Here is a 17,741-nt window from a genome sequence, read left to right on the forward strand (position 1 = left end):
ACTTTGGCATAGATTGTTTCAAGAAATGTTACGTCTACGCGTTATTCCCCTCTCTTTCTCGTTTCTCGAGTTATCGAACTAATCGGTTAATAACGATCGAATACTACGCCGAGTCTAAAACATCGATCGCTGTTTCGAATTAACTTGCAACCTCGTTATCGTTACGTTACATTTTGGTCCGTACTGTATCTTCCTTTTTCAAAGATTTGTCGTGTCGACGATTCCATCGGAAGAAAAGATGCAGCAGAGGTTCGAGTACTCGTTTCAGACGGATATTATGTTAGACGGTTACGTAGTTTGTCGCTTGGCAATCCCTTTGAAGAAATTTCTTCAGGCTTTCTTCTTTGCTGGATCGTTATCGCGAGGGTTAGAGGGATTCGTTTTTACCTCGGTGACTCGATGCGAAACGACGCAGCGAAGGATTCTTCGCAAGTTCTTTTCCTATTTATCGACGGAATGATGAAATATATTTATGCTAGTAACAATAACGAGTTGAAGTTTGACGAGATTCTTTCAACTTTTGTCGAGAATATATCGAACAATAATGGAAAGAAAGGGATTACGTCGATTCAACATAAATGTTTCCAAGCGCACGATAGCCAAGTGAAAAATATGCATGCTATACTTTTTGAGAGGTGGAGCAGCGAGAGAGAAGACCGCGTCAATCGTGTTTGGAGCTCGATACTGTCTTACGCAGGCATCGATGTCACCGTAGTTACGCGTTGTTCCTCGGTTTTCCAGTCGTTATAATCGATGTTGTCCAATGTTTTACCGTTCGCGCGGTACGCTTTAACTCGCGGTTAATTCGATTTGAAATTAATCGAGAGATTACGAAGGAACGAAAATCTTAGAATCGCAAAGGAGACGTTGTAGATTTCCATTGTTGTAAATTCCATTTACGAGGTCTCGCTCGTGCTGCCGATCAAAGACCTTGAATCGACATAAAGATAGTAACGGCGTTAAATCAATTTCGATAGATTATTATTAACTTATTAAGAAGCATCTACAAATTTAAAATAACGACAGAACTTTGAGCGAGTTCAAGCAACGTTCGAGCAAGTATCGAAATCTCCTTATCGAAATGAAATATTATGTTTCTCGAAAAGTAGTCGGTGAATTCCTTAAAATCCTTCGAATCTATTTTGATCTAATTTATATTTCGTTAAATTCAAAGTCGAACAGGCCTTGTTAAGCCTTAAAATTCCACGGTACACCAGCCATTCGAGTTTCGGCGTTTCCACAAATTTTTACACGCCGCTGGTCATCCTCTTTTTATCAGAAGCATCCATCAAGCCTTTAGGCGCGAGTTTCGGCCAAGCCGCGTAATTGAAACATCGGTATCATAGCGTGGCCAAAAGAAATTCACGGCGGCCCCCTTGCGAACCGGGAGAAAAATTCAGCGTGTCGGAGTCCGAGAGCGTTCGGTTCGTACGTCACTTTTGCACGTACCGCGGGGCGAGCGAACAGCAACATCGAAGAAAGAAATAAAACGGGAGGCGGGACACGTGTTCACGAGAGAGTAACAACGGCAAAACACGTGGCGCGCGAGAAATGCGGCGAACGATCCGCGTTGCCGGCCCTGTTTGATTTATAATAATCGTTCAATCCTCATTACCGAGATATTTTATTGTGGCGACCGCTGTTCGACGAGAAACTCGCCGCGCGGAATTTCCGATCATCCTTTCGAATCGAACGCGATCTCGCTGACGCCTACGAAAGAAAATCGCCGGTAATTTTCTTCCCATGTGGAACGAAGGAAGCGTTTTGTCTCGTAAATATCAAGCCTCGAGGATGGTTAGCGATAACGATAACGGCAAGGCAGCTTCTTTTTCGAGTAAAGCGTTTCACTTTTTGAGCGAAAATAGATATCGTGGATCGTTGGTCGCATTACTTTTTCCGGCAACGTTCGGACTCCTATCCACGATGTTTCGACTTCCGAATTCCTAGATTTTCGAATTCTTCCGATAACTATCGAATTAAAAAGAAACGAACCGATCCTTATATAGATACATATAGTTTGCAGCAGACGGGTTTCCATTCAACTCGTGGCTACTAAGATTAAATCGGAATACGTTACGGATCTTCGAATTTAGCCTTTGATTTCCTATTGCGATTACACCGAGATACGTGAATTCTCTAACAAGAATCTCTGAACTTTATATTCCGATGCTCGATGGCTTGGCCTGGTAGAAACGAAACTCGAAAGAGCGCGTCAAATACATAAAATTAAATACTTGCTACGAACAATCGATTTCAACCGTGCAGGTGTCTGTACCGCGAAAGTAAAAAGTATCTTTGCTGAAATATGAAAATTTTTAGAAAGCGAGCACCCGTCCCGAAAGAAACAGGCTTTGAAACGAAAAACAAATACCTCCCTCGATGACGGTTTCGCGATGAAAGTTGATCTAATTAAATTAATACGCGTCGTTGTACATCCTGCTTCTGAATCGTGCTCGTATCTTCGGACGAATAAAGCGGGTTATTGCGTTTCGTGCCACCGCTGCTTTAACGAGTAACGCTTGACACCTTGAAATCACTTCGTGATGGAATTTCGTATCCGCGAACTTTACAAACGCCATATACGTAGAATCGAGTTTTTCCACGGCGATCGTCGACTCTGTAATAACTTTGCACCGTCAATTTTCCAGGTCTTTGCGCGGACGCGGGGCAAAAATGTTCAGGTCGTTTTCTTGCCAGACACCGACTCGAATACGACATTCCCGATTTCTTGCGGATCTCGAAATTTCGCTGATACGCGACACGATTCTCACGTTCATTTTTCTCCTCGATATTCCACATATTTCAAATCCAGGAGATACAAATCTTATCGATAACAAATCGATCGGTACTAGACGTCCGAGTAAAGCCATCGACGATCGCGTTACTATAATATTTAAAATAATAAAACGCAAAGAAAGCTGTCCGGAATTCGGCTAGACGATAACGTTCGATAGATACGGCAAGCTCTTCGAATTTGCGTTAGTATCCGCTGTCTGGTCGATTATTCTCGGCTGTGACGCGTTTCGGCGATAACTTTTCGCGCGTGTAAATTATCTCGCGACCGATCGATCGAGCAAAGAAGAATCGTAACAAAATTTATAACGGAAACGAGGAAGAAGAAGAAGACGAAACGGAGGAAGAAGAGAAAGAAGAGGAATAATTTCGTCGATAGCGCGACCGTGCAGCCGCGTAACGTGTAATAGTTACATCAGATTAGGGGAGCGAGCGTGTAAGCAGGCTTAATGCGTGGGTAGCCATCGAGTGACCGGGGTGAGCTCGGTACTCGTTGCACATAGCCGAGAATACACCTGAAACCGTGCTCTCTACTCGGTTCACAAACACAAGCGTGTTGGCCATTTGCTCCGCTGGCGGGGACCTCGACACGAACGAGGCGAGGGTAACGACGAGAAAGCAAAGGGCGACGGGGGTAGCGGGTGCTTTGGTAATCGCGCATTAATTTGCATCACAAAGTACACGCCACCCGCCACGCTACGCACGCATTCCACGTAGTTTTCCGCTACCGTTCGATCTCTTTAGAGTTCTCGAGCCGTCGCGGTCGCCACCGACACACCCACCGGTTTCCTCTCCTTTCCGTATCCAACGACTGTCTACGTACTTCTTTGCATCGAGTATCTACGCGTTAACGTGATTATCGATCTGCGCTGTTAGGCGACCTTGAGACGTGGAACGCAATCGCGAGGTTCGGTCATAAACCCTACGCTTTCGAAGATTTAGCGAGAATTCGTTTCGTATCGTGAAGAAGACGGCGCGTTGTTTCGTGGAAGAAAAAAGGCAGACTTTCGACTACGAACGAGAGAATATCGGATAATCTTTTCGTAAATCTTGGTGGAACTTGTCTCGTACCGCGGCAGAGTTGCTGCATCTTTATTCGGAGGGAAAAAGAATCGTTTTTACGGATTTTGGCGGTTCTCGCGTGTCGCGAAAGAACTACTCCGCCTTTACTCGCGATCGAAAGGGAAGAGAAACTTTTATACGGATAAGGAAACGCTAGGCAGTTGCAAGATTTACGTAGGAAGACGTAGGAAAAAGTATTTTATTTCGTTTTGGACGTTTCAGACGCTTATGATTCCGTAATCAGTACTTTGGCGGAAATAGGAAGTACAGGGCGAAACGGTGGTTTGCCCGTCCAAAATACTCGACGAAACAGAAAAAAAGTATCCCGCGACCAGGAAATAACTTTTAGCGATAGTTGTACCTATGTAACGTTTCTGCCGTTGCTTATTTCGACGAAAATCGCTACTGTAGAACAATCGGAGAATCGGAATCGGTGAAACGAATTAATGCCGGTTGACGTGGCTTATGATTTGCGATCCAGTGTGTCTAATAAGACGGCGCTTGGAATATCTTCGCAAACCTACTCGTTACAATTCTACGATAAATAATTGTTCGTATTCCGTTTGTTTAGCGCGACGATACTTTTACGCGCGTTTGTCGCCGGGTGGCAAAATCGTCGATACGCGCGGCGATCGCGAATAATCGACCTAGGCTCAATTTCACATGCGATTACGTTATATTCACGGAATGAGAGTCACGGTACCGGCAGGCGATAATATTTTGCCGCGTGGTACGATTGCATATTTAAGGGTTGCCGTGTCAAGCGTCAAGCGCGCCCTTTGAATACATTTAAATTCATTAACAGTAAAGGCTATGTTCCCGTAAACTGCGGCGCACACATGCGAGGCCTTCTCCGAACACACGTACGAAATATGGTCATCGTTATGCCATAAAACGGACGAACCTAGCGCTCGAAATAATTGCGTGCGCCAAAGAATCGACCGATGATTGCGAATGATCTACATTCGTTAATGAACCGTTCTCGTTTCTGTTCCAGACTATCGCGGAAATCCTTGGATCAATATGCCGCATACAGGTGAGTTCTACTACACTCCTACGTTTACTACCTCGTATTTCCCCTCTTTTTTAATATGCCAAACAGATTGCGTTTAATAGAGTTTTGCGCTCGCGAAATTCGTCAATTTTAATTTTCCAGAACGTCGAACGATCGTATCGTATTCTTCCGTGATTATACGATATTATAATTTATTTAAATCGAAGGCTATACGCGTTGTTTATCTCGTAGTAGCGTCTTGGAAGCTCGATGCAGGTTTATCGTTTCTTATGCGAGAATATTTGCATATACACGAGAATATGGGGAATTATATTTGTAACAATTACCATACAGAGCTTTCTAGCTTATACGATTTCTCGACGCCATAGCTAGCGATCTTTTAAAGGAAGAAAAGATACGAAGAAAATTGCAATTTCGTTCTTTACGAACTTTCCGTCGATTTAACTCCTTCCGGGGTTTCTATGGTGGTCGATATCGGTGTTAAAATTTCGATTTCGCCATGTTCAATTTCTATTTCCACCTCTGCTTGGAATTTGCAGATTTCTGGTATTATCTATCTATCGTGGTATATATAGGTATGTTGGAAATTATCCGTCGTTTTCTTCAGCTTCGTTAGCCTTTGGTTCTATCGCTGGTATCTTGAATTTTACTTTTATTCTCATTGCCCGTCCTCCTTTCGGTATTCTTGCGCTAACTTTATTTATTGCTGCATCTGTTTTTTGACGCCCTTGTACCACTTTTTATAATTACCGATATTACTCGCCCGTTGTCCTTGCGTTGTTTTATCGTTGCTAAAATTTCTTTTTTAATCCGCTTCTTCGTTGTCCTTGCAGCGCATTTTTATCGCCGCAATTTATTCTTTAAAGTAATTAACGTAACTCCTTTTTTAATATAAATTTGTTCAACAACGACCTTCTCGTACCTTGCGCAAACTTAAAGCGTCTCTCAACGATAGAGAAACGCGAGCGCACGATCGAAACGAAATCGTCGCACGATAGTCATATACGTATAACGCGAAACGACAGAAATACGGATTCGGAACGCCAGCGAATCAGCCATCGACCGAACGAGTCTTGGCAAAACTGACGTATCGGCGCTATGAATATCGGCTGTTTCAGATTTATACGATGACATTTATGCCAGCCTCTCGTTATCTTTTCTCGAACGTTTATTACGAGGTCAGCTACCGTCGGCGAGATCAGAAGACGAGTCGTTCGCTGGTCAAAATTAAAATCGCTCCTTTTCTTATTCTCTTTGCGCGTGCACGCGCGCTCGCGTCGTTTCTTTCGCGCTTGCTCCTTCTTTCTTCTTCTGCTGCTCCTCCTTGATTCCTTCCACGAGCGATCGGACGCTCGAGGCGTCGGCTAAATTACGATTTAGAAGCCAGTTTGACAGTAATTAACGAAGAATTTTATACGGCGAATCGAGAGGCGAGATCTATAGACCTGTTATTAAACGAGTTTAATTATATCGCACTGTCCGCCGTGCTTTTTGCCTCTCGGGTTCCACTTGCCGTCGTTCCTTCTCCTCGTTTCCCTCGTTCAACGTTTAAGTAGATTATTAACACGACTTGTAAGACTTCTAAACAAGCTGCGGTATCGAGATTGCAGTTGAAACGAAGGGAGGATTGCTTTTTCATTCCTTTTAACGATTTAGCTATCATCGACGCATACGTTGTATCGCCTTAATTACTCGAGCAATTAAACGTTTAAGTATCCGAACTGAGACTTTATTTGATCGAGGCAGAATGATTTACGATTGAACGCGGATCTTTGCGTCAAAAAATGCCTGCCACATTAGCGATCGATATAATTAGAACGCGTGGTAGAACGATGGCGTGGGTAGAGCGGAATAGGATTTAAAAAATGCGACTTTTAACTTCTATCGTAAGGTAATAAGAACTCTTTGAAAGTAAAACGAAATACGAATTTCTTTTCGCGAAAGATACTTTCATTTTAGAGATTTGATAATTCAAGAATTCTCCTTAATTTCAACCTTCCTCGCTCACATCTCATATTCCTATGAATACGATTAAAAGAATGAAACTTAAACGGAAACTCGTTTCGTTTATTATATAAGTACCGTAACTTTCACACATTCTGGACACTTTCGCCCATGTAAATCCATAAATCCATAAATATCTACTTATCTACTTGTCGCCACTTATTTCCAAAAATGTATGTATCATAATCTACGTTTAACGGATATAATGCCAACCAGCCATACGCCTAGTGCCTAATAGCTAGCAAATTGTTCATCGTAAAATCGATGATTCAATCGTAAAACCGTCCTCGTCCTCGTTCGACCCTCGGCATCTTCGTATAAACGCATTACGGATTATCCAGTGAGTCGGGTGAAAATCTTATCAGCCATTAACCAGCCGATTAGCTGTTAACGCAGCTTTAAAGAGAGCCATACGAAGGGCGTAAGTATCGCTCGTACATTTCAATTACGAATACATGCGATTTAGGATCGACTGCAGAGCGAAAAAGAGAGATCGTCGCATCGCGTGTCCCTCGTGCGCAAAGAAGAGGGAAAGATGGAGAAGGAAGGAGAGAAAAAATCTGTTAGCGTAGATGGATCGTGATTACAGGTAGGGCAGGTGTATAGTTTGGTTAGGGCCTAAATGGCAAACGCGATACCGATCGACGCGCTTGCCCGCATTAGTTCGCTAATTCCAAGCTAACCGTTATTACGTATCCGAAGATATAATCCTTCTTCGCTCTTCTATGCTCGCCAGCCGTCGCATAAATATCTTTCTACCCCCGCTAGTTTATGGTCTACACACGGTCTTACGTGTCGGTATGCATCGATACGCTATTTCGCATATCTTTTTTTATTTTTTTATTTATTTATTTATTTTTTTTTTTTTTGTCTTGCTCGTCCTCTTCTTCTTCCTTCTCCTTTTTCCCTTACGATTAGTCCCGCTTCGTTCTTTCCCTGGTCTTATCGACCGTCTTCGATCCCTCGTCCGAGATTTTCCTCTTCGACCGCTATACGCAGCGATTAAACTTATACGTATAGCGATTCACCATTTTTTTCTTTTTTCTTTTTCATCTTCTAGCGAAACGAGAAAGATCGGCGATTCCGGCGATCGTGCGAGAAAAAGCTGCTATTTAGTCGGTTGATCGAGCTTTTTCAGCCTTTAGCAATGCAAGGTACCGATTATACGTTTAATCGTTATTGGCTAGTTAACAAATGATCGTTCTCCATTGACGGCGGAGTTTTATGTACGATTAAGAAAATGGAATGTACGCAGAAAATGATTTTCCAGTTTTCGAGTTAGAATGCTCGATAGAAATATGGAATAGGAAACGTGGATATTTTCTATGTTTCATTCACAGTCCGATCGTCGTATATATTAGAAGGAAGGTCGTAAATCAAGAGATTAAAAAACAAGTATCTAAAACAATCACTGGACGGGACTCGTTTCTCTCCGTAGAAGAAAAAAGATCGCTGGACGGAAAAAAGTGGCACGACCGTTCGAATATCGAATGTTACGGCCTTTTTTCTTGGATCCGGTGGAACCTCCGTCGGACGATCTTCATGCTCGATAACTTTGCACGTTCGCGCCATCGTCGCGGAGACAAGAGACCAGCGGGGAATCGCGACATTTATTCGCGCAATTTCGCGTTTCGCGTTTCGCCCCGAGATTTTTACAAAAGATAAGAACGCAACTTCCTGCTCGGTTTTTGCCGTAATAATAATTTGGCCGGCGGTCGTGTTGGTCTGTCGCTGTTCTGGCCTCGGTGTAATTTCGGCCTGATCCGCGAAGCCTGGAACAGGAAGCGACACTCTTTTTACCATGTAGCGCCAAAATTAAGGCGGAGCGGAGAAAAAGAAAGAAGGGAAACGGCGAAAGAGAGTGCGAGAGAGTGCGAGAAAGAGCGAACAAGGCGAAAGAAAGAAGGGAAGGGACACAGGCGACAGGATTTTGGAGGAGGTGAAATAATAATTGCCGATAACGCCGAATAAATCGTTGCACCGGTGTCGGATATCGTCGATGAATAACGAGGGATCGACACGCGAGAATTTCTCTCCTTTTTAATGTAATTCCATCGTAATAACGTGGCGAAAAGTTTGTCGCCGCTGTTAAAAAGGCCTCCTTAAATCATCCTCCAGCCGTGAGCTCTTGCGTCTCGCGTGTCCCTTTTATTACCATGTTTTTGGGACGTTCTCTTCGCAGCTTCTCTTTCGTATCCATTTTCCCCTGTTCGTAATCACCGAACTGAATCACTCGACGAACGAGTCGCCCAACCCGTAATTTACCTAACTGTAAAGGATATCTCGTATCGATGCTCCAAGTGCAAGAATTTTCACGATTTCAACAAAATATATCAAGAACTCGCCGGTTCGTCACGTTTCGTCGAATCTTTGGATTTTACTGGCATCGATTCGGGAATTTTTTCAATCTTGTCGACTCCGTTTAGAAATCCGTTATCGTCGAAAGCGAATTCTGAATACATCGTTATATCGTTATTCGAAAAATTAGGATCGAACCGGTCGATCGTTCGTTGTATCGATAAATTTCGATATTCCCTGGCATTGTATTTAACGCTTATTATCCGCTTCGGATGGCATATATTCGATTTAAGTAAAGACGAAACTCGTTTACAACGGACCGCGCCACTTACATCGATGTACAGCAACATCGGTTCGTCGAAGGGTAGACGGCAGAAATCTGCGTGAGATTTCATTTTCTGGCAATAATTATGCCGTTAAGTAATTGTCGGCTACCGAAAATGATCGGGGAATTAGGGTGTTTTCGCGGTCGGTAAGCCACCGTTGATTTATGGCGGGTTTAATATCTCGAAGCTGTTCGGACCCTTTGCCTCGTTCGGCCGTTTCAAAGAGAGCAGGGAACGTCCGGAGGCGGCGTAACTCAAATTTTATTCCGCGCGTGGTTAAACGCGCGTCGGCATCGTCCCGTCCGTCCTCGTTCGATTTTCAACGGATCGATATAAAATTGGTGATCGATCGACGTTTTTATTTCCGGGTGTTACCGTTTTACGATCCTTGGCGGTAATTTAGTCGTCACGACCTCGTCGTTTGCTCGATTCCATCGGTTTCTCGGTAAAACGATGAAACATATTGAAATGATTGAGTCGCTGAAGCTACAACCTTGAAGAATTTTTAGGGAACTTGGAACTTGGAATTTGACATTCGTAATCTATATAAATCTGTCCACATAAATTTCGTTAGGATATCGTACGAGTACGAATAACACGAAGGGCTGCTGCGTCAAACGAAATTTTAACTTGGGAAATTTATTTAGAAGCGAAGGCAACGAGACGTGGAAACGAAAATGGTTTCGCTCTTGGTATTCGTATTACGTATCTTTTATCCAGATATTCGTTACATCGATTTTGTCCAAGTTGACTTTTCTTAAATTCTCGACTTGTGCGATATGTTTTACCTGATTTCTGCTCTCGCGACTATTCCTCCGGAGACAACGTAAGGATCGAATTTATGCGAGAATTAGCATTCTCGTATCTTAAAATGTCGTCCGACATTTAAGGACTCGAACTATACACGCTATATTCGAATGATTTAAGTCGTCTCTACTGAAAAGTACGAGCGGTGGAAGCGCGTATGCCAACGGTTGTCCCGCTAGCGAAAAGGTGGATTTTATTATCTGGATATCGTTAATTTAAGCAGCTGTGTGACCGTGGAATCTGAGAAACGATCCTCCATCAAAATTTCGTCCGTGAAACGAATTATGATAATTTCTCGGCCGATTCGAACGAGCCTTCCGCTCTGCCTCTTTTGATCTCGGATCGCGGGCGACGATTTTATCGATCGTACGAATTGCCTCGTTTCTCACTTCTGTCCATCGACGAGGAGCAAAGTGGCCTATAAAAGCGTAAGAGACTCGAAAGGAAATCGAAAATCGACCAAGATTAAATAACTTTGAAAGCCTGGTCGGAATTCGTCGATTGCTGACTGGATCGTCGACGTTGTTAAAAGTCATCAAGGACCGTTCGCTCGTTGCCAACGGTTATTAGTAATCGCTTCGCTTCCCGTTTTAAATGACGCAATTCCAATGTAACATCTTATTTCGTAATATTTTCTACCGCAGATGCGTTCTGCAAATTAATCGAACGGTTACGGGGTTAATTCGCGTTGGACACGCGTAGAGGAAATTAGGCCCGTTTATACCAACCAACCGGATTAACTTTTAAACGTCGATAGATTTGCTGCACGTTTCGCGGATAGCGTGTGTCTTAGTTTTACCATACGAAAGGGAATAACAGAGGCGATGCGATAGAATAATGCTATTGAGCTTAATGCTTCGAACCACTAAGCGCATTTCTGTCAGACCTTACGCGTTTATGCTTATAACGTATTTGTCAATCTCGACTAATTGTAATATTTACTACGTAACGACTAAATAACAGCCACGAACTGCTAAATAACCACAAAAAAAGGAACGTAATACGAATACTAATAATTTGTCAAGGCAGAAATCTAAATCACACAGTGGATAGTAGATTTAAAAAAGGATTTCCAAATAGATAATAGGTCTAATAATAATTCTTCAAGGCTTTGATTCGTATCGTTTCACCGTGAATGCGCTGATATAATGCTTGCGTAACAGGATTTTATTACGATAGTAATCATCTTGGTCTTACAAAATCATTATCGTAAAAACCTTCCAATGCATCGAACAAGTATAGATAAGAATATAGATACGTAAGAATATACGGATAGATGAACATAAAAAGCACAGACTCCTTGGAACCAATATTTGCAAACCATATAACAAGTCCACAGGATTTAAACAATTTCCTCCTCGTGATAATCTTCTCTGCTAATCGCCATAAATATTCAATCTACTTACGTAACAATGCGTTATCCTCGTCGGTCGACATCGGTGAACATCAAAGTATCGCGTAACGCAACGACGCATCCACCATAAATTCGCCGTCGCTACCTTGTAGGGAACACTACCTCGTAGCGATTAAAATACGCGCAACCACGGGGGAAGACCTCGCACAGGCGTATCAGCTGTATCAAAAATCGAGAACGCGTTATCTTCACGGGGATCGAGCTAGTTACCGTAGTATGCGAGAAAACTCGAGCGACTCGACGAGTTAGCGAACATCGTGGAAGAGTAATCCGAGTAATTTCGTTTCGCGTGGAGCGCGTGAAAAATTGGTAAAGACGGTAATCGGAGGGCGACGTTTGAAAATTAGCGGAAAACAATTTCGACGAGCGTCGCCGTTCCTCTTTCCCTGCTTCCTGCCCGCGTCCAACGTCCGCCGATGGGACTGCGGATAATTATACGTCCTCTTTCCTTTTCGACGTTCCCGTAAGAACGTCGAAATGACGATTCTTTCTTCCCTTCGTTTCCGTCTTTCGAGAATCCCTCGGAACTCACCGACAAAGCAAGAGGAAAGTCGTCTTTTCCGAATTAACAACCGAGCTTCGGTGTTTTTAAAATTCGATCTTGAACTCTGCAACAGAACGATCAAAGTCGTCGCGTATCGTCAGACACTTTGACTATTTTATAACGCGTATTTTAGATTCGGTAATAAAAAAAAAAAAAAAAAAAAGAAAAAATATCAAAATGGATCGTTAAAACGATCGCGAAGAAAACGATAATAATATTTTTCACGTTTCGAACAGCAGCAAGTTTGTTTTAAATCGTAGACTCGTAGTCTGAATTTCAACGTACTATACTCGTATCGTAGAACAAACTGACGCTACAGTGAACAAAATTTTAGAGCCAATTAAGTACATAGTTCGCTCTAGCGTTCCCAACTGTATTATTAGAGGTTCGGAAAAAATGCATCTGCCCGGTGCTCCACCCTGAACCGGACTAATTATTAGCGGATTATCGTCCTTTTATTATTGTGCATTTTACGTGAGATACAAAAGAGACACAGCAGCAGCTGTTGTGTCTTGGCGATGCCTTCGATCTTTTCCTTCCAGCGACGGCTAATGATTTAATTTCGTTAACCCAAGGGTAGACGCTTTAGTTCGCTCGACCAACGTTTTCCTCGCGATTATCGCCTGGATAACGACGCTTTTTCTCGTAACGGCGATGCAAAAACGCGTACGCTCGTTTTCTGCGTTTGTTCAACTGCGTATGTGTGCAGCGTGTATCATACGCGACGACGAGTAGCAGTTTCAATTAACAAGTCGATTGCCGTGTCGTTTCTACGAGCGTTATCGTGGCTATTACGCGAGTTACACGGGCATCGAGGAAAGAAAATATTTAGCGAACAAACGAATAAAGAAAATTAACAAATAAAAGCTAGTAAAAAATAGATCGATATTCGAACAATACGGTGTATAAGAATGTTTGGATGGAAACGACAACCAGGCACGAACGAACGATAGAAACTTGGACTTGGACTTGGACTTGGAATTAAATGGAAACGGTTTATTGTTTGCTGTTGCAGGTCAAGCAGGAGTTAATCAATTGGGTGGTGTGTTTGTTAACGGGAGGCCATTGCCCGATTGCGTTCGACAAAGAATCGTACAGCTCGCTTTGGTCGGCGTCAGACCTTGCGATATCTCACGGCAACTTCTTGTGTCTCATGGATGCGTCTCGAAGATTCTCACGAGATTCTACGAGACGGGAAGCATTCGACCGGGAAGCATCGGAGGAAGCAAAACGAAAGTAAGCGTTTTAACGATCTTGGAACCGTTTTAAGTTACAAAGAGATACAAAGTGACACAAAGACGTGGAAACGCTTCGTATTTGTTATTTATCGCGTTGCTTCGTGCGTTTCCTCGATGACGAACGCGACAGAACGCGATTCTATTAATTTATATAATCCCGATGCAATGTTTTATTAACAAACTACGCGACATACTACCCTCGAAACTGTAATTGATCGCTGCTTCTTCAAACGGTAAATACCGCGAGTCCCTTGTTTTCGATTCGAGCGAGATATTATGAAGCGTAATACAGGTATAGTAGCAAACGTGGCGTAAGTACAAGGTGTCAAGTTTTCAACTAGTCCTTAAAATTTAGTAACCAATCGAAATTGTACGGTATGGTATATACGTTGTTTCAGCTTACGCGTTTTCGATAGATTCCGATAACGTCGCTCCTTTCGCCCTGCGATCTTGCACCGGAATTATCCGATATCCCCCATCAATTTCCCGTTTAAATACTCGCGTCGATTATCCCCGCGTCGTAAACTGCGGCATAACGCGGAGCCGGTACAAATAATTACCGACAATTACGCTTTAACTCGAAAACAACGTGACCATAAACGATCGCGCGTACCTCCGATCGACCAACCTCCTATTTGCAAGAGTCTGTCGGTTAAAATTGTTCAAATTGTTCAAATTGTTCAAATTGCCGAGTGCGAACGGTTCAAAAATTGAATTCGTAAAGGACTGTACCGTAGTAGCTGGAAGCTTCAGCGGCGACTTGATAGAAAGAGAAAGAAGGGGGCGGATAAAGAGAAAGGAGAAGAAGTTAGCTACAGGACAAAAAGCGTAATAAACGCGAGGGAAGGATGTGTGTGCGTTATGGGGCGGTGACACTGATGAGAGGAGGCGAGACGCGGGCGCAAAAGTCGTCGGCCGGCAGCACGGCGCTGATGTGATTTTAAGTAAGGGCTGCGCGGAGCCGACAGCGCGCGCAATTATCCAAACACCTTGCAGCGGCGTGCATTTGCATAATTTCATGGCTTTGCACGGTCGGTTTTCTTGCGCTCGCGCCGCGATCACGGTGTCGCGCGCCGAATTATCGGCACGTTGTTTCGAATCTTTCGAGCAGCGAGCGAGAGAAACGAGAAGGACGGAGAGGCAGGGAAACGATGGCCGAGGGAATCACGGGACGATCGTAAAGCCGATCGTTCCGACGGAAAACGAGTCGAATTAGACGCACTTAGCGACCCTTTAAGGCTCGTTTTTACGCGCGAAAGATGAATTCCGCAGGGGCGTTCGCCAACGATTCCACCACGTCCCCGTGCTCCGTCCCCGTGCTTCTTAATGCTTGTCCGATTTGAAATTCAAATTCTCTGTTTACGACGCCGCCGGCCGACTATTCGATTTACGATATTAAACACCTTTCATTGAATTTTTTTCGCTAACGAGCTTCGGATGGCTGAAACGATCGATAGATAGATCGCAGGCGATAGCATCCAGCTGATGTAAAAACCAAGGGATTAAGATCGAGATTTTGTTTGGTCGGGCGTACTTACGACCTTTCAGCAGATCCTGATTCTAGTAATCAACGAATATTGGCAATTGCTTTCGCTGAAGTTAACGCGACTTTTATCGAAATCGGAAAATATATAACGTATCTTCAATTCCTCGGATTTCTGAAACTCTTAGGCTATTTAGAAAATAGGATCGACTCGAAATTTTTATAAGCGATATGTTGTATATTATCGATGGTATTGCGTTTCGTTCCAACGAAACGATATTTACAACGTATTTTTAACAACCCTGACAACGAGCCAAACCGATTTAATCGAAGTAACTCGACGTGCGTCGAAAACGAAACTTTTCAAGTTGAATTGCTCGATTCGAATCGTTTCGAAGCGACTCGAACTACCGATCTGAACGAGGCTTTGGATCTCGAAATGGAAATTACGATCTGGAAGGAAATTACGAGTTAACGAGTTCCGACGTGGCAACAGTACCGACCACGCGATATCTCGTAGTACGTTACACGGGTTCGATAATCAAGGGCCAAGGGGTGGTGCTTGGATTATCTCCGTCCAGATGAATCCCGCGCGATGCGATGGTACCCTGTGCGAACGCCACACGGAGCCTGCCACGGAGCCTGCCACGGAGCATCCGCGAAGAAGAGAGAAAAAGGAAAAATAATGAAAAAGAAGAAAAAAAAAAAGAAGATGACGGAATAAGAGGAAGCCGCGTTGTATTACGCGCGTGACGTCACTAATGACAATATAATTGCACACTACCAACACAGTGAATTTCTTACGACGCGCCCGTGCGGGAACTCGCGCGATCCCCGTTTCGGCTTAATGAATTTATTTTAATAACGACCATGCCTGGCGTGCATCGACCTCCCGGCGCTCGATCGCGATCCGCGTTCCTCTCTCCTGCCGCGTTTTCCTTCTTCTTCTTCTTCGTCTTCTCCTTCTTCCTCGCCACGCTCTCTTGCGTGGAAACTTGAAGAGCATATTTAAATTCTGACTGTGCTCGAGGACGATTACGAGCGCATGTAAACGATCGTCATCAACGGCCATTATCGTGGCGTGTTCGTTTTGGTACCAGGCGATGCCAAAATAGTCGAGCCGCCGGATATTGCGTTTCTGCGGTTTCCATCGCGACCCTGACTTTCCAGAGAAGCGATTTTCCTCGAGGGTAATGAAGAAGGCGAGTCTTTGCTGTTTTCGCGCGGATACGAGTTTTCGGTTTATACCGCAGAGCTGCTAACGACCGAGATACGATATATATTCTACGATCAAGACGATTAGAATGAAAAATATGGCAACAGGATGGATACGTAATTTCGTCTATGTATTTAAAAAAAAAAAAAAAAAAAAAAAAAAGAAAAAAATAAGTCAATCAAATTTCCAGAAACGCGCCGTTATTCAATTTACAAGATGTCTATCGCTTAAGAGAGATTTATCGTATTGCGCTTTGATAGTTTCAGCGCAAAGGGGAAAGTATCAACGTGCGGTGATTTTAACGCTCGTAAAAGCGACGTTTTCCTAGAAAGTTGCAAGAGAACGAACATTCCTTTCGGATCTGTGATTTTTCTTCTTCGCGTATTCATTAAAGACCCGTGAAAAGTTTTTCCAGTTTTCGGTAAAGTGCTTCGTTTGTGGTACCATAGTTGCCATTCGTCGTTTAACTTTGAGACAAGCTGCATCGTCTTCGAGCTCGGACGTGATTACTCGACGACAAAACTGTTCCAACGTACTTTTCATTTTGATTTTAGTGGATTTTTCGCGTTATTAGGTCTTTGCAGAACATATTTGCACGATATACGTGCTCCTATTGACTTTTTCTTCTTCCCCGTGTTTTATGTTTTTATGATCAACCGTATTATCCACGTTTATTCGAGGCGAGACCGTCTCGTTTGCGTATTCCTTATCGCTTGTAATTAAATTCCGTAGAAACGAGGCGTTGAACGCGACGATTAAAACCTCCGAATGCTGCGATTGCAACATTATTTAAACGTTATTAGGGATATTTGGAGATGTTCGGTACATCTTGATAAGTATACACATCGTGCATTTTAGCTCTCGATTAACCCGATGTTTCTGCTTGCGAGTCGAAGAAGGACGAAATACCGGTAATCGTGTGTAATGAATTCGAGCCAAAGGACTCTTAATTACACGGTAGCTTTAATCCGATTGCCTTCTTCTGAAAGCCACTTTTAACGTTGCTTTCGCCGAACGTCCGTTATAACTCGGCGGAAAATTTTTGCCAAGTAACGGAAAGTAAGTGTCGACCATCGATGAAACGGCAGGTCGTGTCTCGAAAGGAGTTCGAGTCGATGATACGTCAGACGTGACTCGCGTTAAGCTTCCAGTGAAACGTAAATGAAATTTAACCGCGTTACGATTTCTCATTGGATTGCGATAAGACGATTTACAGATGCGTTGTCTTAATATTTCAATTTTATATGAAAAATTGGAAGTACACGTATTTCGTATAAATATGAAGAAGATTTTTCTGAGAATTTGTAACAAGAACATTAAGAAACCGACGATTACGAGGGACAACGTAATTAGATTTTATATAAAAATTTCGATATTTTTAGCATTTTCGATACGTGTTACGCTAGATACGGCGAGGAATTTCCTTGATTTATTATCTTTATTAACTCTGATGATTAAATCGTACAAATACTCTGAAAAACTATACAAATTTATCAAATTTCCTACAATCTCTACCTTTTGCTTAATATATATCGATGTGT

The 17,741-nt window shown here is 43.1% G+C and overlaps 1 protein-coding gene and 1 long non-coding RNA gene across 2 annotated transcripts in view; one reads left to right on the top strand and one right to left on the bottom strand.

Annotated features, from left to right (window-relative positions):
* LOC126922335 (paired box pox-neuro protein) overlaps positions 1–17,741 on the top strand; it is a 31,418-nt gene that overhangs the window by 4,729 nt on the left and 8,948 nt on the right. Inside the window, exons 2-3 of the mRNA XM_050734816.1 lie at positions 4,853–4,891; positions 13,279–13,499. Of these exons, the coding sequence (XP_050590773.1) occupies positions 4,879–4,891; positions 13,279–13,499 (234 nt within the window). The 5' untranslated portion in view covers positions 4,853–4,878. The remainder of the gene's footprint in view (positions 1–4,852; positions 4,892–13,278; positions 13,500–17,741) is intronic.
* The window catches only part of LOC126922336 (uncharacterized), a 29,977-nt gene that overhangs the window by 1,132 nt on the left and 11,104 nt on the right, over positions 1–17,741 (bottom strand). The window lies entirely within an intron of this gene.

This window comes from Bombus affinis, chromosome 11, assembly GCF_024516045.1.
Source record: "Bombus affinis isolate iyBomAffi1 chromosome 11, iyBomAffi1.2, whole genome shotgun sequence".
NCBI lineage: Eukaryota > Metazoa > Arthropoda > Insecta > Hymenoptera > Apidae > Bombus > Bombus affinis.